The sequence below is a fragment of the Sminthopsis crassicaudata genome, chromosome 1 (assembly GCF_048593235.1).
Source record: "Sminthopsis crassicaudata isolate SCR6 chromosome 1, ASM4859323v1, whole genome shotgun sequence".
NCBI lineage: Eukaryota > Metazoa > Chordata > Mammalia > Dasyuromorphia > Dasyuridae > Sminthopsis > Sminthopsis crassicaudata.
Window position 1 is genome coordinate 589,044,653 of NC_133617.1, and position 25,899 is coordinate 589,070,551.

Below are 25,899 nucleotides of genomic sequence, written 5' to 3' on the forward strand. Positions count from 1 at the left end.
AGAGTACAAAAACAACTTCTACTTTATAAAATTGTTGAGAAAATAAAATAAGACAATATAGGTAAAGTGTTTTATTATTCAAACAATTTCTTAAATCTCAAGTTTTTCACAAAAGGCTTACTAGACCAACCACAAGAAAAGTATCTTTCTTAATCCAGGGAAATCATGAAATTGTCCTAGCTATTCTCCCTGATCTCATTCAATTATGAAATTGTCCTAGCTATTCTCCCTGATCTCATTCAATTATGTAAATTATAGACTCGCCATTACTCACTTCCTCTAAAAACATATCAAGGCCTGTGTTTCATGTATATATTCTTAGGGAAAGAACTAGTAAGGGTGGTCATAAAAGGGAAGAATTAGTAACAAATACATGAATTAGTGCTGAAATCATTTGTTTGAACTGCTAATAACAATAACAACAAGCATTTACTTAGTTCTTTAAGATTTGTTGAGCACTTTGCAAATATTGTCTTATTTTATTATAAGACTCCTGGAAGGTAGTGCTATAACTTCCCATTTTACAGATAAGGAAACTGAGACAATTTGAGGTAAAGTGACTTGTCAGGGTCACACAACTAATTAAATAAGACTTCTCTTTTCATTAAAATCATTCATTCATACCAGGAAATAATGTTTGAAATGATTAAATATGAATGAATTTTACACTCTCAAAATTTCTATCAGCACAGATTAAGGCTCAATCAATTTAATATTGATAATGCCATTATAGTATTATAAATTCCCAGAAGCATCCTTTTGGATCAGATTCCATCATGGCCCCAGGAAATTCATCAGCCTGTGAGATTAATATCATCCTTGGCACTCATACTTCATCAGTAGTAGCAGCCCCCCTGATAGAGGGCTAGAGGCTAAGGCAAAAATTTCCCTGAAAGCCTCCATTTTAATATGGTTCTCAAAACAGCCATCACTTCATATCCCAGCTGCACTCCTTTGGAATGGCCTTCATTATGCTTCTCACCAGCTTCCTTTTTGTCTTCAGTCTTCCCCCATTAAATTGCAAGTTTCTAGAGGTCAGGGATTGCTTTTCATCTTTCATATTGTACCCCCAAGCACAGTGCCTGGGTCCATAATGGTCCCTTAAATGATTACTGACTGGGGGGAGACCCTAAGTAGGTGTTATGGTCCAGTGATAAAGTTTTGAAACCAGGAAGAGCTGAACTCATTCAGGTCTTGTTTCCAATAATACAGATAAGTTGATTGACCATCTGCACATCATTTAACTTTTAAATCCTGCAGATAGCTATCCAAATCCACAAAATTACATGACTATTCAAAGTGTCTTGGTTGGGGGAATTCCTCAGATGAACTAAATCACAAGTCCAGACCATTATACACCTTCTCCTTACCCTTTAATGGTAGTTACATTCAAGGCATATAGATTCAAGATAACAAATGATATCCTAATAGGATTATCAATATCAAATTTCCTAAATGTTCTTCCTAACTGTAAACCTTTGCTCATTCCTTAGTCATACAATAAGACATAGAATTGATGCTTTAATTCTTGAAAACCTGAATTCAACATACTAAATGCCTTTTATGTGTAAATGTGGGCTTGCAGAGTAATGAAGAGGTGAGAGCTCCAAGTTGAGGGGCAGCTAGGTGGTGCAGTGGATAGAGCATCAGCCTTGAATTCAAATCTGGTCTTAGACACTTAACACTTCCTAGCTGTGTGACCCTGGGCAAGTCACTTAACTCCAGCTTCAGAAAAAAAAAAAAAAAAAAAAAAAAAAAAAGAGAGAGAGAGAGAGAGAGAGAGAGAGAGAGAGAGAGAGAGAGAGAGAGAGAGAGAGAGAGAGAGAGAGAGAGAGAGAGAGAGATAGCGCTCCAAGTTGAGAAGCCTCTAAGTGACTTAGGCAATTCTTCAAGACTAAGTTCAAGAGAGGGGTTCCCCACATCCTTAAACATGTAGAAATAATTTTGCTAATCATGGGATAAGATTATAGGCAGCAGCTAGAGAGCATGATCACATGATCTTCTCATAGCGGATTAGATAATTAGTACTTAATAAATATTCTGGGGAGAAAATAATGAAGCCCATAGGTAAGGCATTTAATTCTGACAATTAAATTAAAAATGTTCTATGTTCCATAAAAGTGTCTTGTACTTCTCTTAATATTCTTGATCTTTTATTCTTCCAGATGAATTTTGTTATTATTTTTTCCCACTCTATAAAATGATTTGGAGCAGTTTGATTAGTAAGGCACTTCTAAATAAGTACATTGATTTATGTAGCATTGTCATTTTTATTATATCCATGAGTAATTACTATTAGTATTTTGCAGTTGCATTCATATAATTTCTGGGTTTGTCTTGGCAGATAGATTCTCAACTTTTTATATTACTTACAATTATTCTAAGTGGAATTTCTTTTTCTACCTCTTTGCTGCTAGACTTTGTTGGTAATTTATAGAAAGGCTGATGATTTATGTGGATTTGTTTATTTCATATCCTAAAACTGCTAAAACTGTTATTTCAACTCATATGTTAGTTGATTCTTCCTGATTTCAAGCTCAGATTTAGATTCCTTCCAGATCTAAAGCATATCTTTCTATGTGGTTGACCCATTTTTGATTAAACCCATTTCTATCATACATTTTAACCCAAAAGTTCAGTTAATGAACCAATATGCTATAGGACTAAGGAAAATGATTTGTTGGGTTATATTGTCATCATCCTTGAAATATGCTAAGTAAACTTATTAGTATATCATCATTATCATTAATATAGCTTTGTTTTAAAAATCAGAAATGTGCAACTATTTTAGTGTAATTAATAATACAAAGGTATGATTGCAAATCTCCATGAGAAATTTATTGGTTACATTCTAGATCTGAGGACAGAACAACTCAAATCTGCAAACTTTATAGTAAGTTTGGGAAACTTTGGGACTCAAGTTTCTTATTCTAAAACAATATTACAGTACAAGTATAAAAAAGTAAGTTTTCAACTGCTTACATAATCATTTTTGTAAAAATCATTTCTGCTAATTGCTTTGATGGTAATTCCTTACAACAAAGATGCATTATTTTCTTCTAGCTTTCTGCCAAATACTTCATATAAAGATATTATACCTTAGCCTTCATATTCTGAATCAATTTCTGACTCAGGGAGAGCTCCCACTTTTCTCAATAGATGAGAATTAAAATAAAATTGGAACACAAAATCATACAAAAATGAATGTCTTTACATGTAATTGGGAAAATATAATATTATTAAAAAATCCTGGAAAGAGGGAATAGATGGGAATTAGAAGGCAACAGTGAGAATCCTTCGCTAATTACCATGAGGTATAATAAAGACTGAATAGGGAAAGGGTATAACTTTAGTACTCTTAGTAATATTGGAAGGCCCTGAACATAAAACTGACTTAAGTTGCAAACTGGAGGCTGGATGCTCTAGCAGATGGCAAGGGTAAAAGCCATATGCAAATAATATCCTCTAGGTGCAACAACACGTTAAAAAGTTACAGCTCATTTTTAATAAATGTAAAGAACAGTATACTAAACTTAGGTATTTCACATCTAAGCTTACTAATAACAAAAATTTTAGAAAATAATCTGATAAGGAGTGCTTAGATAACTAGAAATTAACTCCTTAGGGTAATAGCTAAGACTCTAAAAGTCATGAGAGGCAACAAACATCTATCCTTTGTCACCATTAAGAAAAATAGAGATGAAATGGAAAACAAAAACTCTTTGGAACTATTGTCAAAGCAGACATCCCTGCATGGGTAGCAATTGTACAGAGGTACTGCATAGATTTTCTATATTGCAAAGGAGGCAGACATCTGCTAGGGGGTCCATAGAGGGGAAAGAATTGACATTTGATCTTTGTTCTCTGAAAAATCAAAACTGTCAAGTGAAATGAATTGTGAAGAGAAGAAAGCTCCATTTCTACTGAAATGATGAAATTCAATTGGTTTTAAAAAAAAGAAGAAAAGGAAAGGAAAAGAAGGAAAATGACATAGCTCTTAGATTTCTTAATCTCAAATTACCAAGCAAATTATAGAAACCTAGGAGGAAATGTGCCTTCCCCCAACTTTAGGAACTTGTCATAATCTTTGATTTCCTGCATTTGACTGAATTATATCTATATGCACATAAACTTTCAGTCTAGGAATATTTGCCACTCTAGAGCAGATATTCTTCTAAAATCCTAAAATTGCATCCCTAGCATTTATTATAATCCACCGTACATGGTAAAAGCTTAATAAATGGTCATTCATTCTTAAGTGTAAAAGCTAACTGGCCTTAGTTCAATTTTGTCTAGCCATTCAGGAGGGCCTAAGCAGCAGGGTCTATTGCCTTCTGCCCTGCTGGTGCCATCCCTGTATCAAAGACTATGACCTTCCTCCATGCTTTCCCATCCTGAGAAAGGGAATCTATTTGGATTGAAGAGTTTACTCTAGAATTGATTATGAATCACCAGTTACTCACCAAGATACCAGGATCTACCTAGACTGTAAATTTTGCCATCTGTCCTGTGGCAAAATACATTTAATTGCTTCCTTGATCACAGCTTCCTTAAACTGGGGGAAAGGGAAGGAAATAAGCATTTATGTAGCACTTTTGTGTCAGACACAGTGCTAAACACCAATATGCTCTGATTTGATGCTCTCAACAACCCTGAGGACAGGTGCTATTAATATTCCTATTTTATAGTTAAGGAAATTAGGCAAACAGATTTTTTTTTAAGTTACTTACTCAAAGCTAATAAGAAGTGGGATTTGAATTCAGGTTTTTCTGACTTCAGGCCCAGTTTTCTACTCACAAAATGCACTGTAGTGCATTAAAACAAACTCCATCAGGGCTGGTATAATTTATTAGATAAAATTGTATCTCTAGCATCTGTCAGGTCCTTACTCAAATTCTAGGACTCTGGGATGGGGAATGGGGGGAGTACAGTATAGCAGGTCAGTTTTACACAGCAGTTTAAAATTTATAGTCTTTTCTCTTGACATCCCTATGGGGCAAAAATGTGTATTATTTTCATTCCCATTTTACAGACCAGTGGACAGGCAAGTAAAGTGAGATACCTATAGTTACTTAGCTAGTCAGAATCAGAATTGCACTGGTCTAGGTCTAGTGCTCTCTCCACAACAGGAAGCTATTGCTATTTCAGTATGTCTGACACTCTGTGACTCCATATGGGATTTGGTTGGCAAATAGACTAGAGGAGTTCTCTATTTTCTTTTCTAGCTCATTTGACTAATGAAAGAAACTGAGGAAAATGGAATTAAGTGACTTCTCCGTGATCACACAGCTAGGAAGTGTTTGAGATTGGATCCTGACACCATGTCTGGTGCCCTTAGATGCCTTCAAATGGTACTGAGGATGGGATCAGGCTCTCAGTTTCCTAAGACAACCCCCATTGCCAATTTCCATGTATGTGGATAGCTTTTCATAGTTTGCAAAAGCATGTTCTCATACTTTGAATTAGGCAGGTTTTATAATAATCCATGAAATAGTTGGATACAAATGAATAACTGAACGACCACCACAACATAAAATAAGAAGAGTGAATATTGTTGTACCCATTTTATAGAAGCCAAGGATTAGACAGGTTACGTGACTGGATTACATAGCAGAGCAAAGACAAGGAATAGATCTAATAAGTAAGTATGCAATATTCTTTTATTTGGCCAAATTGGCCCTTCTCTGATAGGAGGAATTTATGAGAGACTGTACAAAATGCTGAATGAAAACTATTTCCAGTTTACCATAATCCATGAAGCAGCTTGTTATTAGAGGAGCAAGCTCTGACTGCACTGTAGATCCAAGTATCTGGGCAAGGATTACTACAACTTTTCATCTTTTTTCCTCATATATGGGAAAGGTATGGAACATCTGCCCCCTCTAATACAGCTTGAGTCTGCGCAATGTCACTCAGCTTCATCCTTCCTGAAATTTTACATAAACTGCTCTACCGTTAAAAAAAAAAAAAAAAAAAAAAAAAAAAAGTTTTGCATGCATTTAGCAATCAACAACTTATAGATCATTATCAGCAGAATTTCCTGTGACAATTCTGATTTTTAGGAGTTACAATATAGTATGATGGCGAACATCCTCCTTTTCCCCCTTTCCTTCCTTAAAAAACCTAAAGAAGATTAACACAAACACAAAGGATTTATATTATACATAAACAAACATTTCTTCTTCCATTACCTACAATAGATTTATAATTTTGAAAGCTTCTCTTTTTATGCTTCCTCAAAAAGCAAAAGGGAAAAAAATATTGTACAAACTTCAATGCAGGAATGTTAATAATATCTTTTTCTCCCAGAATGGAACCATTTAAACTTCATATGAGAACCAGAATATATATATAACTTCATATCTCATGGTTCTTTAATTATATATTGTTAAAGTTCCTGGCATTTAAGCTCAGGATTTATAAGGCCTGCTATTTAGTTTGGGGAAAACTCAAACATTCTAGCAGTAAACACAGAAATATATATTAAGACACTATTATTTTGGTTTGTTTTATTTTTAAGATTGGGTCACCCTATCTTGCCCAGTCTGGAAGTAAGAGCCCAGTTCCATTTTGACTCCTTCTTTGGACAATGGGGTGGTCCCCAGCTTGAGGAGTTTCCGAATCTTAATGCCAAACTTGATGCTAACACCTAATTAGTGTGATTTACTGGTCAAAAAAGTGGATTATAAATCAAGAGATTTGAATTCGACTTTAGGCTTTGCCATTCACATTTTTGTGTGATCTCAGGAAATTGCATCTCAATTTCTTTTTTCTTTCCTTTTTTTTTTTTTTTTTTGGTAAAATAAAGCATCAAATTAAGTGAGTTTCTACAATTCTCTGAGCCTAGAGACAAATAAATTTTATCAGTCTTCTAGTTGGTTTTTCCACTCTTGATCATTCTTTATTCAGCTATCAAATTGATCTTCCTAAAGTACAGGTCTGACCATGTTACCTATTGCCCCTCCATGTAATAAATTCTAGTGGCTCTCTCTTACCCCCCCTCAGAAATACATGTAAAATCCTTCAAAAGGCAAATGTTTGTCTTTTAAAGTCCTTCATAATCCAGCTCTGCTTATCATTTATGTTGTTTGTCCTTTGTTCTTAAAGAGGACCACAACAGCAGGAAGGTGATGCTATCACATGCAAGTGAATTGGAATGAAATGAGGGAGAGCTGAGCAAAGCCTCACTTTTTCTTCCAGAGCCATCTGGGTCCAGGAGCAAGATATAAATCAAGGCGACTAGAGATGGCCTGAATGCAGTGGGAGACCTTGGGCTATCATTCTAGTCTTCTAACAACTTATTCCTTTCAAAATATACTTTGATCTAATCATTCAAGATTGTCCATATCAGATTCCTTGGATTTTTAACACCTATCCATACCCCTGCCTCCTACCTTTTGTCAAGTCTCAGCTAAAATTCTACCATCTGCAAGAATCCTTTTCTCATCCTCCTTAATGATAGTGCTTTCCTTCTGCTGATTATTTCCAATTAGTGTATATATATATATATATATATATATATATATATATATATATATATATATACATTATTGATATCGATATATATATATGCATATATAGTTTGTACATAGTTTTTACATGATGGGCAGGGACTATTTTGGACTTTGCTTATATTCCCTGGAACACCTTAGATGCTTAATAAATGTTAGTTGAGTGAATGACAGAACAATTCTGTTTCTAGGATTTCATGGTTGGATAATTCTTGTGGTCTTATAGTAAGTTTAATCACTTTATAATTAGGACACTAGGTTGGAAGTGGTGGTAGAACGGAAGGGAAAGGAGTTGATGGATTTAAGAATTTTATTTCATTTTGATTATCCAGACATAAGTTGGATTCTCTGTTCCTTTTGTCTTAAAATTTGCTCTTGGTCACAAGGGAAACAAAACAAAGGTGTGTAAGTGAATTATAGCCTCTACTACTAGAAAATGAAATCCAAGTGTATATGCCATCCTAAAAGATTAATAGGAGATTCTTCCCAAGAAAGGAAGCATCTCTCTCTTTTTGTATAGGTAACAATTATTTTCACAAGAAGGGGCTTCCAATCTTGCTTTTTCACAGCCTAAAAAAAGAGAAAGAAAGAAAGCCTCTAATGGCTTTGGGGAAGATAGCTTGTACAAAGCCTGAATTCCAGTCAATACCAAGGTTGATGTGGTCCTAGAAACATGAGAGCGGTCTTCAAATTTTTGAAGAAGGTTAAGTGAAGTAGGAATTAGATTTGTTCTATTAATCCTAGAAGATAGAACTAGAAGTCATGGGTGGAATGTGAGACAGAAAAAATCTTCAGGCTAAACTTCCTAACAATCTGAGCTGTCTAAAAGTGGGATGGGTTGCTTAAGAAGTGGTGAAATACTGTCCACTGGGGTTAAGTATAGGATGAGTAGCTACTTATTGTGTAAGTTAAAGAAGGGATTCCTTTTAGGTACAAGTTGGACTAGATTGGGAGTCTTACTTAGCCTTTTTTTGTTTCATGATCCCCTTTAAAAGTTAATCAAGCCTATGATCCTTCTCCTCAAATTATATTTTTTAATTAAAAAAAAAGGATTACAAAGGAAGACAATTATACTGAAATATAGTCATAAAATATTTTTTTAAAGTTTACAAACTATAGTTTAAGAAACATTAGACTACTTAGTGGGTGAAATTCCTTTTGTGATTACAAATTAAAAAGATAGAGATTTGATTAGAAAAAAACAATCCTTAGAAGAAAAACTTCTGAAATGCAATTCTAAGAGGTCGCCAGATTGATAATGAAAAGAACAAAGTGAATAGGTGTAGATTTTATCTCTATGTTGGGCCTTTTAGGGTTATTTTTTAGACTCACAGATTGGGGCTGAATACTAAAAGGTAGACAGAAGAAAGAAAAGTCTTTTCATAGGCCCAAAAGTAGTACTCAAGACAAATATGTCATTGGTTCACAGTATTTGTGTGGTGATACAAACAGGGCAAAGCCAGGTTTCTAATATAAGAAAATCAGTATGATTAGATTTAATAAAAGCTCAAAATAAATTTATCTTTCATTTGTGGGCAAGGATTGTGTGTAGATGTAAAAAATCTACAAAAATCTACTTTTCTTTAGTCTGGTCACTTGAAGGTTTGCCTATTAATATTTTTACCATATAATAAGTGCCACATTTCCCATGTCACATACTCTTCAGTCTCATTAGAAACATTAGTAAATCTATGGATCAAAAAAGATTTATTTCTGAAGTCTCATAATCCCAGTGAAGATCACCAGTAGGATTGACTATTTGCTTTATAGGATCCTAGGAAGAGTCCTTAGAGCTCATTTAATCTAATCCTTTCAATTTACAAAATGGGTGAATAAGCCCAGAGAAAAGAAGTGAGTTGTTCAAAGATAAAAATCACAAAGATAATAAAGTTAAGAACTGGGAGTCAATTGAAAGGAAGAAAGGAAGTTGGGAGCAAGAGAGAAAAGGAGGGAAAGAACAAGGGAAGGAAAGGGGGGAAAAGTGATGGAAAAAAGGAGGGAAATAAGGAGGCAAGGAAGGATGGAAAAAGACAGGAAAGAGGGGAAGGGAGCAAGAAAAGAAAGGGGGAAAAGAGAAGGAGAGAGGAAGGGACAGCAGGAGAAAGGAAAGGAGGAGGAAAGAAGGCAAGAGTGAAGGAAAGAAAAAGTACTTTAATAATACCAGAAAGTTAATTCTCACACAAAAAAGAATGACAAAGACATTTATTAAACAAAAAAGACAGTTAAGCATTTTAAGAGTTTACAGATGTACAGGAAATGGATCGTTCAGTACCTATGTAACAAAGCTGGGGGGAGGAAAAGAAAAAAAAAGTAACAAATCTATTCAGACCAATTTCTGTATATTGGAGAGGGGGCAGGAGAGAGGGAGGTGGAAGAGGTAAGAAATATTAATTCAACACTCCACTACTATTGAAGACATAATATGCAAACATTTTGTTTTCTAAAAGACCTAACTATGGCAGTGTAGTAGACAGCACACCCAAATCTTCATAGTATGAAAACTTTAGTTGTAAAATATTGTTTTTTTCTTAAACCACCCATTCTCCCAAATTTGCTATTTTCTCTTGACATCAGCTTCTATGGTTACCAAGGTTCAAAACTATGGAAATACCTTTGACTCTTTTCTTTTTTTCTTTCACAATCATATCTAATTGATTACCAAGTCTTGAAGATCTGACCATCACCTTTCATATTCATCCCTGTTTATTTATTCTTCCTCACTACCTTTTATCTCAATAATAGCAAAAGCCTCCTAGTTTCCTCTTCCTGCTTCTTCAATTCACCCTTCCCATAGCCATCAATTTGATATTCCCATAATACAGGTCTGATCACAATACTTATTCCCTTTCTCAAAACCTTCAGTGGCTCCCAAAGCCCTCTAGTATTGGGATGCCTCCAGCTTTTCCAGTCCTAAGTCACACTATCAATTTTTTTTACATAGTTTGTTCTCACTAACCCAGCTAGTTGGTATTTGCTGCCCATGACATTCCATGGCCCACATGTGCTTTTGCATAGATGTTCCCTGATGTCTAGAATGTACTCCCTCCTCTCTTTTGCCTTTTATGTCTTTCCAAGTTCTGCTCCTTAAAAGAGGTCTCTAGTTCTATCCATTCTCACTCCCAGTTCCAATTGTTCAGTTCTAAAACTCCTTTATATACATACTTCCCATTTACTTATTCCTGTAGGTGAAGAATTCTCTTGATAAGTAAGTTCCTTAAGTTCAAGGACTTTTAGTTCTTTGTATCTCCAGGACCTAGTACAGTACATTACACAGAACAAAGGCTTAATAAATGTTGAAAAGAAAATGGAGCTGACTCTGATAATATTAGTGTACATTCCCAGTTGGTGATGTAACAGTACAGCAAAGCCATCAACTATTTAAACAGGAATCTGCCGATTCTTTTTCTTAGATAAAAAGGGGGAGATGTGCCAGAATTTTAAAGTAAAAATAGACAATTATAAAGCATGGCATTAGAACAAGGGTTAAATTGTCTTGGGTAGAATAGAATCTGGGAAGCTAACCATTGCTCCTATGAAAAGTGAATCTTTCTAGTGTTATAATAAATATCCTCCTTATATGGGACTCTATTTGGAGGTTGTGTGATAAGATTTTCATGTAAGTGAATCCTCCCCCTCGTAATTCATTATTTAATATAGTTGAGTAAGCTGCAATTTTCTATACTGCAGAAATATTCAAAATAATTATGTCCAGAGACAAGTTAATCAGTGAGATAATGGGGAAGAATTCCTGGTCAGTCTCTTTCCTTGGTTGAATAAGAGAGATACCCTATTCTCATCAATGAGCTAATGTCATGTAGTTCATGCTGATTTTTTTTCCCCAGAGGTGACATTTCCCTGACATTTCTTCCATTGTTAAGAAGTATACAGGGATACCTGAACAGAGTATATACTCTAATAATGGAGTTTTAACAGCCTTGAACAAGGGTATACCCCTATTATGTAGCATATGCATTATTTCATAGTATACACACTGAATAGACCCATTATAGATATAGAGAATTTTTAGAAAGTAAGAACAAAAAACAAACAAAAAAACTGTGGATGACATAGAGAATGGTAAAAATGAGGTTTATCCTTAGTTCTGAGCAAATTCTTATGAAATACATATGAGTATGTGTTATGAAACACAATGATTATGAAACATATGGAAAGTACAATTTAGTTACAGTATAGACATGCTGATGTACTATGTGGCCCCTCAGAAAGTACACAATGTTCTGAGGACAAAATGAAATCCCATATTAAGAAAAATAGTGCTTAGGGAGCCCTTTAAAGCTTACATACATTTTCTCATCTGATCTTCAAAATACTCCAGGAAGATGGAGATGGCAGAAATTATCTTTATTTTACAGATAGCACAATTAATTTTTCAGAGATATTAAATGACCTATCCAAGGTCATATTGCCCATGATTTCCCCACTGGAGGTGAGAAGTGAGCTCAAGTTTCTCCTGACTTCAAACTCATTGTTTGCTTTATTTGCCACATAGCTTTGAACATTGAAGACCTGCTAAACTATCCAGCAAATAGAGGACTAACTATGTGGTTAAATTATTCAGCTAATAACCAGGGGAAAACAAAACAAAACAAAACAAAAAAAAGCAAAAACCAGAGGTTCTCATTCATTATTCTAGAAATAACATGGCTTCCCCCCCCAAAAAAAAAAATTGAGTTTACTAAATTGGATTACATCATGGTCAACCTATTGTTTGGAGATAATAGCATGATTACATCTGAGCTCTCTATGAAATAAGAATTAGGTGTCATTATAGGGAAAAGATGACCTTTAAGAGGAAAGTAGAAAGTTAGATTTGGATTATAGGTTAATGACTTATTTACAGTAATGCTCTGAATATATAAATTAACTTCTCTCAGTTCCTGTGATCTTCTAATTAGAAAAAAGAAAAAGCAATTTTTATCTAGGATCAACCTCACAGGCATGTCAGAGAATCAGTGTATCAAATATTCAGAGACAGAAGAGTTTTGATGTCATCTAGTCCAAAGCTTCTTAATCTGTGGATTGCGACCTCATATGGGATCACATAATTGAATGTGGGGAACATGAAATTATGATTATTATCAGTAAATATTTGATTTGCATATCTCTTTTATATACCTTTATACCTAGGGTTTCATAAAAAATTCTTAAACAATAGGATGGCTAGTGGGAAAAGCTTAAGAAACCCTGATCTAGTCTAATCTCATTTTTACATTTGAGAAACAGAGTCAAAGACACTATGTGATTTGTACCAACTCAATAAATCAGTCAATAAATACATATCAAGGAGTTACTATATGCCAGGGACTCTACAGATAGTAAGTAGAGTTGGGATCTGAACTTAGATCCTTGTTATGAAGATATATAATATAACTTCTGTTACTATTTAACATTTTCATGAAAGATTCAAGTGATAGCCATACATACATAGTCAATGCTCTATCAAAACTATAGAATTTTAGTTAGGCACTCTAAGGTCTTTGGGAGAAAAAGAGTTATTATATGAGAAATGTTCTCTAGTGTTACTTTATCTCATTGAGACAAAGAATGTATACAATAGTTTAATTAGCTGATTGCCAAGACTCATACATGTTTACTATCAAAAACTATCTTCAATATGAAACTGGTATTTACAGGTAATGCAATTTTCATTGACCTCAGGTCACATATTAAATTTTACTCACATAGGAAATATTTGGAGAGAAAAAATAACTTCCCCACAAACTTGATAAAGTAGCTTTTTTTGGTACTTAGTTATTTATGAAGAGACTTGATTTTTTCTTCCTAAAACTCCTTAAACACTTGACTAACCATTGATACTTTGGAGAGATTGTGAAGCAGATTGACAAACATTTTAAAAATATTTAAGATAATTCATGGTGTTCATGAGCTTATTCACTGTCAGAATAATGACCTCACCCAGAACATGACAAAAGTGCTGAAAGAAAACTTCCTCAATACAAAGCATTACATGGAGAGGAACTATGGAATATATCAATGACACTTGAATTAGACATTCTTGATCTCAAGATAAAAAGTAAAAAGTGGGATCTTAAACCTCTGAATCAAAATCAAGTGCTGATTACAAGTCCCCCGGACTGTTCCCCACTATGAGAATATATCGTTTCTGATATCTGACTATGGGAATCTATATAGTTTTTCTTAAAGCTCAGTTTAGGTGCTTCATTAAGGGAAACTAGGCTGTCCAATAAAACTTCTCCAGGTCCTACTTATTAATGTTCTCCATTCTCAAATTGTCATTCATCTCTTTATCTGTTTCTTCATTGTACCCGCCCAAGTAGAATGCAAAATCTTTGGGAGCAAGAAGTCTTATTTACCTTTGTCTTTGTATTCTAAATGCCTAGCTTGAGGCTTTGTACCTAGTATGAATTTAATATTGTAGAACTGATAAAAATTCATTCTAAGACACTGCTTTTCACATTTCACCTGAGGATGATCCAGACTGAGTAAGTCCCAAGGTACCTTTTCAATGTTTAATACATAGCATTGTACTTCCCGATTTCTTTCCATCAGTCATTTATTCAGCATTTACCTTAATAAATGTCTTAAAATGTGCCTACTATGTGTCAGGTATTATTCTGGGATATAGAGAAAGACAAAAGAAAGTCCCTTTTTTCAAGGAGTTCACAGTCTAGTCAGGGAGACAATATACAAATCATCATATACAAACAAGCTACAGGCAGGAAAACCTGGAAATAATCAACAGAGGGAAGATACTACATTTAAAATAGGTGGGGAGGGGGAGGTGAGTCAAGAAAGGCCTTCTGTAGAAAGTAGGATTTTAGCTGAAATTTGAGTATAGACATCATTTCAGCCATTGAATTCAAGAATTCTGTACTGATTTGTTCAGTGGTGAGGGAGAGAGGGAGAGAGGGAGGAAGGGAGGGAGAGAGGGAGGGAGGGAAAGAAGAAGAAAGGGAGGGAGAGAAGGAGTGAGACAGAGAGGAAGAGAGGGAGGAAGGGAGAGAGAGAGGAAGAGAGGAAGAGAAGGAGGGAGGGAGGGAGAGAGAGAGGGAAAGAGAGAGGGAGGGAGGGAGACAGAGAGGAAGAGAGGGAGGGAGGAAGGGAGAGAGAGGGAGAGAGAAAGCATACAAACGCCCCATTCTGGAAGAGCTGATACTCCTAAGCCTTTACACAAACTCCTAGGATCAACACTGGCAAGTGACAGCATCTGTTCGGAATTTCTTCTCTATTTAAAAGCATAGAAGGTTTTGTTACTGTTGTTCAGAGGAACAGAATATGCTATATGCAATAAGAACCACAATTCACTAAAGCCCACTATTTTCCCCAAGGGAAAGAATGCATCCCCCTGACATCCTAGTTTCCCTTAATAACACATTATGGATCTCCATCTATGAATTTCTCCTAAGCCCCCTTTAATCTATTTATAGCACTACTAGAGAATAAAGTGTTGAACATAAGTGGATTTTCCAGATAACTGTTTACTTACCCTGAAAATAAATGGCCTCAGACTGTTATGCTTTCTGAATTTTATTTCTATTTTTCTTAGTTGTTTTTTTTCCTAGTTCCTTCCTTGCTATGGAGACTATTACTGTCCACATCTTACTGGTTGCTCTGGGTTTGCTTTGAGCCTTATTCTCACCCTCTTTAATTGGCTGTTGCAGTTCTACTAACAGATGAAAAAAATCAGATAAAAAAGTTATTGGAGCATTGCTTTAAAGGAAGAAGAGTATAATAATTGACCTGAATCCTTGATCCCATAGATCCCTCCAAGGCCTACAGCTGGAGGTACTGATTAAAAATTAACTATTGGCTTAATCTGCCTTATCAGAACTACTTTGTCTATATATAAACGAGAAGAAAGAGCTCCAGATTCACTGCTAAGCAATATGTCCTCCTGTTCCAATCTTTCATTTTGATTCTTATAATTAGATTTGTATTATCTAAGACCAAGCCTTCACCTTATACTCTCCAATCCCTACAAACATTAAACTGTTGCTTTTTACATCCTATTTCCTACTTTGTCTATATCATCAGTAATTTATCCTCGATAGGACCTTCTAAGGACTTCCCTAAATTTCACCAGCCAGTCTGATACTGACTGCCTCTTTTCACTCTCTGGCTATGTGCTACTTGACAGATCCTATCTTTTTCTGTCCTTGGAATTCATGTCACATAATGGTCTGACCACCCCTAAATCTCTCACTGGACTTCTACCGATTATCAAATTCTCTTCTACTCATGCCTTGACTTTTACTTCTGAGCCATGGTGGAAACCATGGAATCAAAGACTCTCAGTGTTAGAAAAACCCTAAAGGGTTATCTAGAATAAACCTTTTTAAACTGTGGGATTGTGACCCTACTTGGGGTCTCATAATTGAATGTAGAGATTGAAAAATTATGATTTATATTCAATTAATGTTTGATTTGTAGGCCTATTTTATAATACCTATATACCTGGTATTGCATAAAATTTCTTGGGAGAAAAGGGGCCATGAGAGGAAAAAGTTTAAGAAGTCCTGGTCTACAGCAGCTTGTATCCAGTAGTTCAAGAATCATTTGGGGGGCAGTTAGATGACACATTGGATAGAGCACCAGTCCTGAAATCAGGAGGACCTGAATTCAAATGTGATCTCAGACACTTAACCCTCCTAACTGTGTAATCCTGGGCAAGTCACTTAACCCCATTTGCCTTATCAAAAAAAAAAAAAAAAAAAAAAAAAATTCTCAGACTGCTTAGGGATCTTCTATAATGAGAAATTCACTCTTTCGGCCTTCCATTTTGGAGATATTCTAAGCATTAGAAAGTTGTTTTGTTTTGTTTTTTATAATAAGCTAAAAGCTGCTTCTCTGACATTTCATTTCATTCCATCCATCCATATGTCCATCCATCAGCAAACTTCTACTATTGTTCCCACTTCTGCCCTCCAAGGTAAAGAACAAACTTAAGCCTCTTCTGTACTAAAACAACACTGCAAATACTTGTTTCTTTTTTTTTTTTCCATTCTTTTCTTCTCCAGGCCAAACATCTCATTTCTTTCAACAGCTCTTTATATGACATAGTATTAAATCTGTCTCTTTGGCTTCTTCTGGCTCAGATCCAGTTTAGCAGTATCCAATGTAGTCCATAACTACAGCACTGAATCCAACATCAGAGTAGAATACTAGGGGATTATCTTTGGCATTCTAAATTTATTCTTTTCATAATACATAAATTTCAATAATATTTTGTTTGTTTGGGTTTTTTGGCTGCCATGTTACACTATTCATTTATGCACACTTTGAGATTCAAGAGCTCCTCTTCCCCAGATCTTTTTCCTGTGAACTACTGTCTAGAACAAATGCAGCCCTTTACATATATTCCTGTTAAATTTTATCTTATTTGATCTAGCCTTTCTCTCTAGCTTCTTCAGATATTTTTGGAGTCCTACTCTTGTTAAGTCAACTTGCCAGCTATTTTTTTCCAAAGATTTCTTTCTATATTACTTGCTCCATCCTTAATAATCCAATTGTTTAGACTCAGGCATCTGACCCATCTCACTGCCACCTAAGACCTAGTAATGGCAAATGGACAGACTGAGTGAGGGACAGTCCTAAATAAAGTGCACTAACTTTAGAATGCAGACTTTGTGACATTTATTATGCTTGCCTTCCCCTCCTCCCCCCAAGGCAATCAGGGTTAAGTGACTTGCTCAGGGTCACACAACTAGTAAGTGTCTGAGGTTGTATTTGAACTCAAGGGACAAGGCTGGTGCTCTATCTACTGTGCTACCTAGCTGCTCCCCCCCCTTTTTTGTGCTTTTTCCCCCCTTTTTTTAATATTACTATTTCTTGGTTCTTCACTATATTTTAGATTGTTTGGGCACTGGGCAAATTATCTCTAGATAAATCAGGTATTAATATGCTATCGTTCTGACAACGACTATATAATTTGGGTTAAACAATTATTTTATTGGTCCAAAATTTAATACTTCCAAACATCAAGGCATTTTCAAAATACAAAGAATAAAACACATGCTCACCATTTTAAGTAATATTTAGATTTAGGGCTTTTTATGTTCATTCACCTTTCTCTCCTGGGTGACAAGTGGCAGAGAATGTAGGAAAATTTGGCCTATGATAATAAATAATTGTGTTGCAAATGATCATAATACTGCTGGGGAAATAATTTTACCTCTCTATGTCTCAGTTTCTTCATCTGTAAAATGGGGACAGCACCTCCTTCCCAGGATTGTTGTTAAAGTCAAATGAGAAAATTTGTGAAGCACTTAGTAAACCTTAAAATGCTAGCTATCAAACTCATTATATTTCTCCTCTTATTAAACAAATATTTAGGAGCTTAAGATCTAGTCAAAAAGATAAGGCATATAAGGTAAAACAGGCATACAAGAACTTATATTCAAAGGAGCGTTGCCTTTTAGAAGTTGCTTTGAAAGGATGTATAAATAAATTCCAATGATGTTGCCATTCCTGAAAATATTTGTTTCTACTCTTTAGAGGGGGAGCTAGGTGGCGCCATAATGCACAGAGCATTAGGCCTGGAGTCAGAAGGACTCATCTTGAGTTCAAATCTGACCTCAGACAGCTATTAGTTGTGTGATTCTGGGACAGTCACTTAACCTGTTTACCTCATTTCTTCATCTGTAAAATGACATGAAGAAGGCAATGGCAAAATACTGTAGTATCTTTGCTTAGAAAAGTTGGGCATATCTGAAATAACTGAACAACTATTTAATATAGGATCTACATGGGATCCTTGAATATATTTAATGATATTAATAGTTATGAATATATTTAATATGAATATGTAAATACATTTAATGATAGCAAATCTTTACTCTCAGAGGATGAAATTAAGATTTGTAACAGGAAAATTTCATTCAAAGCCAAGATTAAGTTTGATAAATACTTTAGAGGTACAAAGAGTACTATGTGACTATTACATAACAAAGATTAGATTTCTTATGGCACATTTTAGGTATTTAACAAATGCATCTTAATTGATTGTGTGCTTTATAAAATAGCTTTGAAGGAAATTCCCAAAGGGAAAATTGTCATTCTATTGTTTTTCCTTTTTTTTTTTTTTTTTTTTTTTTTTTTAATTTTCCTGCACAACAGTTTTATTTGGCTTTGGAATTTAAAATAATATATGAGGTAGTAGATTCCTTAAGGAATTTATTTTCTTTAACCCACTTAATTTCTAATTCATAACTAACTTAGATTTATGAACTTTCCTTTTTTGAAAAAATCATTATACTATAGCATCCCCTTTTATTATTCTGATTGAGAGAAACATGTATTTCAAACATATACATGTTTGTCCATATTTGTGTATGTACACACATCACAATTTGAAGTGCTTGGCTTAGATTACCATGAGAATATATTGAAGTTTAACCTAAGCTAAAGTAATAATGATATACTGCTACTTCTCAAAACAAGGGAGAATTCATTCTCTTTCCATCCTGAATTTATTCAACCTTTCTGGCTTCAGAAAATAGTCTAAAAATGTGAGCAAAGAAGATTGACAGATAAAACAAAAACTTTGTCCCAACATTCTATTCAAGCAACATCCAAACCTGAGCTAAAAACAAGCAAATAGCCAAAAGAATACATATATGTATGTATTTTTTTTTTATTTTACCCATTCTCCTTTGCCCTACTCTACAACTTAGAGGAAAGATTTAGAAACTGGTCAATAACAACAGGCTAATCAACAACAAAAAATGGGAGGGAAAAGGAGCAGCTTGAATAAACCTTAATTAACTGCTTAAATGACTGAATTTACTCTACTTGTCAAAAGATTCATCAGGAAGGCTCCCTTTCCTTCAGATTTATTTCTGTGACACTGCTATATTTCCCCCATAAAAAGACTGCCAGATTTCCCACCTGTCTCTGAGGTTATAATCATTTCTTTGTTCCCATCACACAAAAATACACAAAACTATAAAATATATTACAAAAACAAAGTAAATCTCAGGATCAGAAAGACAAGTTGTCTTTCTTTGATAAATGTGAATAATGAAGTATAACAACGTAGGGGAGAAGGGATTGTGCTGAGCCTCTGGATCCCATAAAGTAAACACAGAAATAAAGATATTAGTGAAGTCATAGCTTCATTTCTTGCTCTTGTTGATATAATTAAAATAAAAGGAAGATGCCATGTTAAAAGACCGGTGATAGGGACATAAGCTTGGGAGACATCATCTCAGAAGAGTGGCATATGACTTGACGATCAAGAACCTTAAGATTATAAAGTAGGAAAAATGAGCTCATGTTCAGCTGCACAGATATTGGCAGATAACAATGTGTCACTCTAAGACTGTCATCTTGGACCTTGATTCGTTCCTTTTGCTTTGTTCAGTCCTAGCCTTGTACAATTATCAAAACAAAAGCAAAAGATTAAAACAATCATTTTCTGTGCTTAAATTTTCCAGCTTGGTTGGAAACAAAACACAGTAAATAGTGAGCAGATCTATGAGTCAGAAAAACTTGAGTTCAAATTCCAACTTGGATAAATATTGACTGTGTCACTCTGGACTATTCATTTATACTCTCAATACCTTGGTCAACTTGGTTAAGATTACAAATTCTTAGAATAGTTGTTAACTTCAATTAGTGGAGAGTTTTCTCACTGAGAATTATTCTCTATGTCAATGAAATCACAGATATATACTAGAAACTGAAGTCAGTAAAAATATAATATATTCTCTTTCCCACTTAATGAACTTTAAAATACAATTTAGAGTAACTGTGGTAGGTATCATATGGTGGAGTGGAAACACCAATAGGCTAATAATAGAAGGCATGGACTTCTATTTCCTGCCTCGCTGTGTGACCTTAGATATGTCACAGACCACTCCAGGCCTCAGTTTCTCCATCTGTACAATGAGAGTGGTAATTCTTATATGTACTACCTGATCTCACAAATTGGCTGTGAAGAAAAAACTTCTATGATCTTAAAATAATTAGGGTAATTTGAATTATTATTATTATTTGAAAAAATGGAGGGTTTTAGTAATTTCTAAGATTCTACAGGACTTTCTTAGGGAATAAATCACATCCAGTCTTAATCATCTTTCTTCAATTATTATTTTTAGGGAAGGGTAGACACAACTAGAAAAATGTTTACAATGTGCTTTGAAGTCTGTTAACTCTTCAGTGCAGATCTATACCTTGTAGTCTTAAAGGACTAGTATCTGGAGGACTGAGAAATAAGTGATTTTCTTGTGGTCACAAAACTGTTATGTGGCAGAGATGGGATGTGAACCCAAGTTTGATCATTTGAGCAACACCACAATTCTGTTAGTTATGTTATGTGGCTTGTGGCTCTAGAATACTCTGGAGCAACTGTATTCATCTCACAAAAAAAGCTAGATTCACAAAAGATTCTCCTGCCATTGAGCACTTTTCAGTTATCTCCCCTAATCACAGAAGACAAATAGAAGATTACAAATGACAGGATAATTTTCACAGGATCTTCAGGACAAAGGGAAGAGAATGGTCATTTTTTGGAGTAACTACTATGTATTAGGTACTATGCTATACAATTTGCCAACATTATCTCATTTGATCCTTTCAATAGTCCCGAGAGGTGTGAGTTATTATTATCTCCATTTTACATTTTACATTTATTAGGAAATTAAGGCACGTATTTGCTCAGGGTTATACTACTAGTAAAGTTCTAAAGTTGAATTTGAACTCAGATCTTCATGACTTCAATAGTTGCTCTAATCTTACTGCATTATTCATTTTTTTTTCTAGAAAATTGTTTATATTACTATGGATGAGGATGATGGATTGGGGGAAGGTAGAGAAGCAAACTGCTTAGTAAAGGAAATTCTAGGAAATCTAAAACATTTTATGTATGCCAGCAGAAGGTGGAAAAGCAAACTGCTATTTCAATGAACTTTTCCCATGATTTACTGTCTAAGAATTGAATAACTTGCCTTGAGAAGTAATGGATTTGGCTTTTTTGGACTTCCAGCAGAAGCTAGATGACCACTTGTCAGGAAATCGAAGTGGGAATTTGTGGGGGGGGGAGGGGAGGTTGACTAAATGGCTACTGAAGTCCCTTCCAACTCAGAAATTTTATAACTCAATGATTTCCTGAAATTCAGATTTTAATTTCACATTTATCTTTCTAGACTTGATTAATTTATCAGCTTCCATTTTGATAATTTTATTTATTCTGAATTTAACAAATAATAAGCAAGATGAAAATTTCCATGAACAAAGCAGAATAAGAGAATTTAGATATGCAAGTACAAATTTGTATCACAAATAGCTTTTCTTCTTCTTCCAAGTATACAACAAATTTAATGGCTTCCTGTACATTGCCTCTGCCTGGCAATTTCCCTTTCAATACCAAGCACATTAATCTTGACAACTAATCTTTCTTGTATCATGATTCTATTTACATCTTCAACTCAAAACTGTCACCCATATGCTGTAGCTGAATTATCCTTTCCGCCTTTAAAAGAGATTTCAACTAGTACAAAATACAGATTGGGTAAAAAACAAACAACAAACAAAACTATTTCAATATCCAATACCAATAAGTAAGAATCTCAGAATTCTTTCAAGAACTCTTCTAGAATAGACAAGCTATAGTCAACTCCTATTGATCAAATGAGGTTACAGCCTTCTACAAAGATGATTCTCAAGTCTGGAGATCAAGGCAAGAAAGATTTTCTGATGAATTTTGTACACCACCCAAAAGAGTATGTGGAAAGCATTCTTCAAGAGGCTTGGACAAGTTTAAAATAATGTGACTAACATATGGAGCCTTTAATACTGCCTCATCTGAAGTTGAATTCACTTTTTATTTGTCAAAACATAAAAATAGGAAGAATATTGTTCATTAACTTGAGGAGGCCCTAGACACACCAGAAAAGAAAGCTGTGTTTTCAAGAGGCTAGACTCCTCAAGCATTTTAGAGATAATTTAGAAAGTTTAGAAGGAGGTTACAGTTTGGACAGAGACTCTCTTATTTAAATATCAAAAATTAAAACCGCATGAAAAGCAGATTCAAAGCTATACCTGAATCCTCATAATAACTTATAACAACTGGATTTTTGTTTTGGCTTTCACCCCCCCCCAAAGGAAGCAAAAAAGTTAATACAAAATAAAGCATGGTATAATTACCTGCATGAGCAGATAGCGGGGAGTGTGGACGAGGCAATGCTGGTGACTGACCATTTCCTATTAAGCTTTTCCGATTACTCGTTCGGCAACTGAAAGAAAAAGTAAAGAAATGAAATAGAATGAAAGGGGGGGTGGAATCACACTTTAAAATTAAAAAAAATATTCTCTAACATATATAAGCAAATTTTAAAAAGACACATAAGCTATTTCCTATGCTATTAATGCAACCAAACACACAACCATATACATTTGCAGGATGATTACATCTTGCCTTCCTTTATTTTTTTTTCTCTCAATTACATGTAAACAAAAATTTTTAACATTCTTTTAAAAAAATGTTGAGTTCCAAATTTTCTCCTTCCTTGAAAAGGCAATCATTTTGATACAATTTATACATGTGTAGTCAAATTATATCTTGTCCATTGGAAAATAAAACTGATTAATAAACTGTAACACCATTAATATTGTTCATCATAAATAGAGCTACAATAAAAAGGTGATTTTTTTATTGTTAAAGTATGTGACACATTCTATCCAGATAATAAATTTAGTTTTCACATCAATCACAAAACATCTTTGTTTACATGTAATTTCTAACACGAAATCATGTGCAATGAAGAGCAATGATTTATCAATCTTGCAGTGATACACTAATTAAAAATCTAATTATTCAAACAAAATTCACATCTGTGTCTTTTTGTCAATAGAACAGCTGATGTCTCCTAAGATATATGTATCTGTCACTTTTTAAAAATTCTTGTATATTGAATTTTAATTCATAGTACTTCCCTTTCAGTTAATTGATAGATATCACCATAGTAAGTTCAAACTTTTAGCAGAAAATCAGAAAGAAGCTCTTTTAAAAAAAAAAAATATGGGCCCTATTAATTTTAATCCATGTCATCAATTTTTCTCAATACACATAAAATAGCTAAGTAAATGTATCTTCTGGTCTCATATGTAATAGAACAAAGGTAGAAATGCCTACTCAGGCTGGCCTCTAGGTAGATCCCATCAGCCCTCCCCTCCCCCAAGGTAGGAATGACCAAAATGGTAGATGGCAAAGACAACTTTCACTTTTTTGCATCTGCTTTTGGTATAGGCAGAGTGTATTTAGAACTCAGGTCCCCTGTTTGTAGATAAAAGTAGGAAAAAAAAAAAACAAAAAACCTTGTTCACAGAATTAAAAGATTATTTCTATATTAAGAGAGCACAGAATAATGAGGGACAGCAAAACTGTCTCATTTAGCTCACAGCACCTATATTGAAAGTCACTTCTCTGAGGCTCCCCCCATCACTAAATGATTGACTGATTGACATAGACTCCCCGTCTTCTGAAAGTAGTCCCAGCTATTCTTGTGACTGATTTATGAAAAAAAAAAAAAAAAAAAAAAAAAAAAAAGGTTGGCTTGTTGTTGTTTTTGTTGTGTTTAAGATCTATGCTGTCATCACCTGATTTCACCTTTAGAAGTTTTACAGACTGAGTGGCCAGACATTCCTGTATACTGAGGTAACATTACCTTTTAGAAGCAGAGAATATCGAGAGGAGGATAAACAAGATGGTGTGAAAGACTTCAAATATATAACCACTAGATAATTGGTTGGAAAAGTTGGAAATGATTAGCCAGAAGAAGAAAAGGTGGGAAGGGGGTGGTGGTTGTGATTATAGCTATTTTCAGGTTCTATAATGGAAAAGGGATTAAGTTGTCTTGCTTCATTCCAGAGGCAGCTAGGTAGCTGGTGGTTAAGAGTGCTTGTTAGTCCTAAAGTCAGGAAGCTCTGAATTCAAAACCAATTTTAGACATTTAATAGCTGTGCGATATTGGATTTAATACATTTTAACATGTATAAGATATATTGGATTGCTTGCCATCTAGGGAAGGGAGTGGGTAGAAGAAGAGGAAAATCTGAAACACAAGGCTATGCAAGGGTCAATATTGAAAAAATTATCCACACATATGTTTTGAAAAAAAAAAAAAAGCTTTAAATAAAAAATAAAAAAGTAAAAAACAAAAAATAGCTACGTGTGCCTGAACAAGATACTTAATTTCTGTCTGCCTCAGTTTCCTCAACTGAAAACAAGGATAAGAATATCAGTCACATATCTCTCAGAGTTGTTGTAAAGATTAAATCAGATAATATTTGAGATATTACTTATAAAGTGCTCAACATAATGCCTGGAGTACAGTAAGGGCTTAATAAATGTCTGTTCCCTTTCTTTCTTCCTTTCTTCTTTCCTATCTTTCCTTCTTTCCTTGTGAAAAGGCAGATTTAGCTTTGGTATAAGAAAAAAAACTTCTCAACACCACAAAATATTGAAGACCACTTTGATAGACTATAAGTTCCCTGTAATTGTATTACTTTACGTAAAGATTAAATGATCATATATTAAAGACAGGGAATACTTATTCATATGCAGGTTGGACTGGCCTTGTTTCTGAGATTTCTTCTAACTTTGACATTCTATGATTCTGAAATGTCTTTAAATACACAAAATATACATTTCATCATCACAACAAATTTCTTGTACATATATATGTGTACAATAAGATATGTATATATACAACATGCACACAATATACATCACTGTACATGCTACAAATATATACATCATATGGGTATACATATATGTGTATATGCACATGCAGTATGAATATACTACATATGAGGGGAGAATAATAAGCAACTAACATGCAAGAAGCTAATAGATCAGGACTACTAGAAGAAATGTGTTATGATAATGAAATATGTGCTTTAGATATTTGCATTTACATAAACAAACACTGTAACTTTATGTGTATATCTTGTTATTTTATATATAAATATATATGCACATAACAGAGGTAATTAAAAACCTGTTTTGATAGCATTACCTAATTTTATTGTTCCTTTTAGAGTTTTCAGTACCTCTTAGAATTGTTTGTGAGTTTAATTAAAATCACATTTACTCTTCCAAAGGTTGTTAATGAAGTTGTTAAATAAGACAGGACCCTTGATGCTTAATTATATGTGTAGTTTTGTGATGCAGATTCTTATCTATCAAGCATTAGACTAGTTTAATGCATAATCTTTATATCAGAGGCCATCATTTTTAACAAATCAGAATGTTATATATTTTGTTCATACAAACTGAATGTCCCTTTCGTGGTAGAATGTTAAATACCTACTTAGTGACATAAATGAAAAGAATGGATGATGTTGATGAATTTTATAAAATCCTACATATTTTGTCTCTAAATAA

The 25,899-nt window shown here is 34.2% G+C and overlaps 1 protein-coding gene across 1 annotated transcript in view; it reads right to left on the bottom strand.

The window, feature by feature from the left end:
• The window catches only part of MAST4 (microtubule associated serine/threonine kinase family member 4), a 769,506-nt gene that overhangs the window by 109,099 nt on the left and 634,508 nt on the right, over positions 1–25,899 (bottom strand). The window contains 1 exon segment of the mRNA XM_074282373.1: positions 22,659–22,747. Within this exon segment, the coding sequence (XP_074138474.1) occupies positions 22,659–22,747 (89 nt within the window).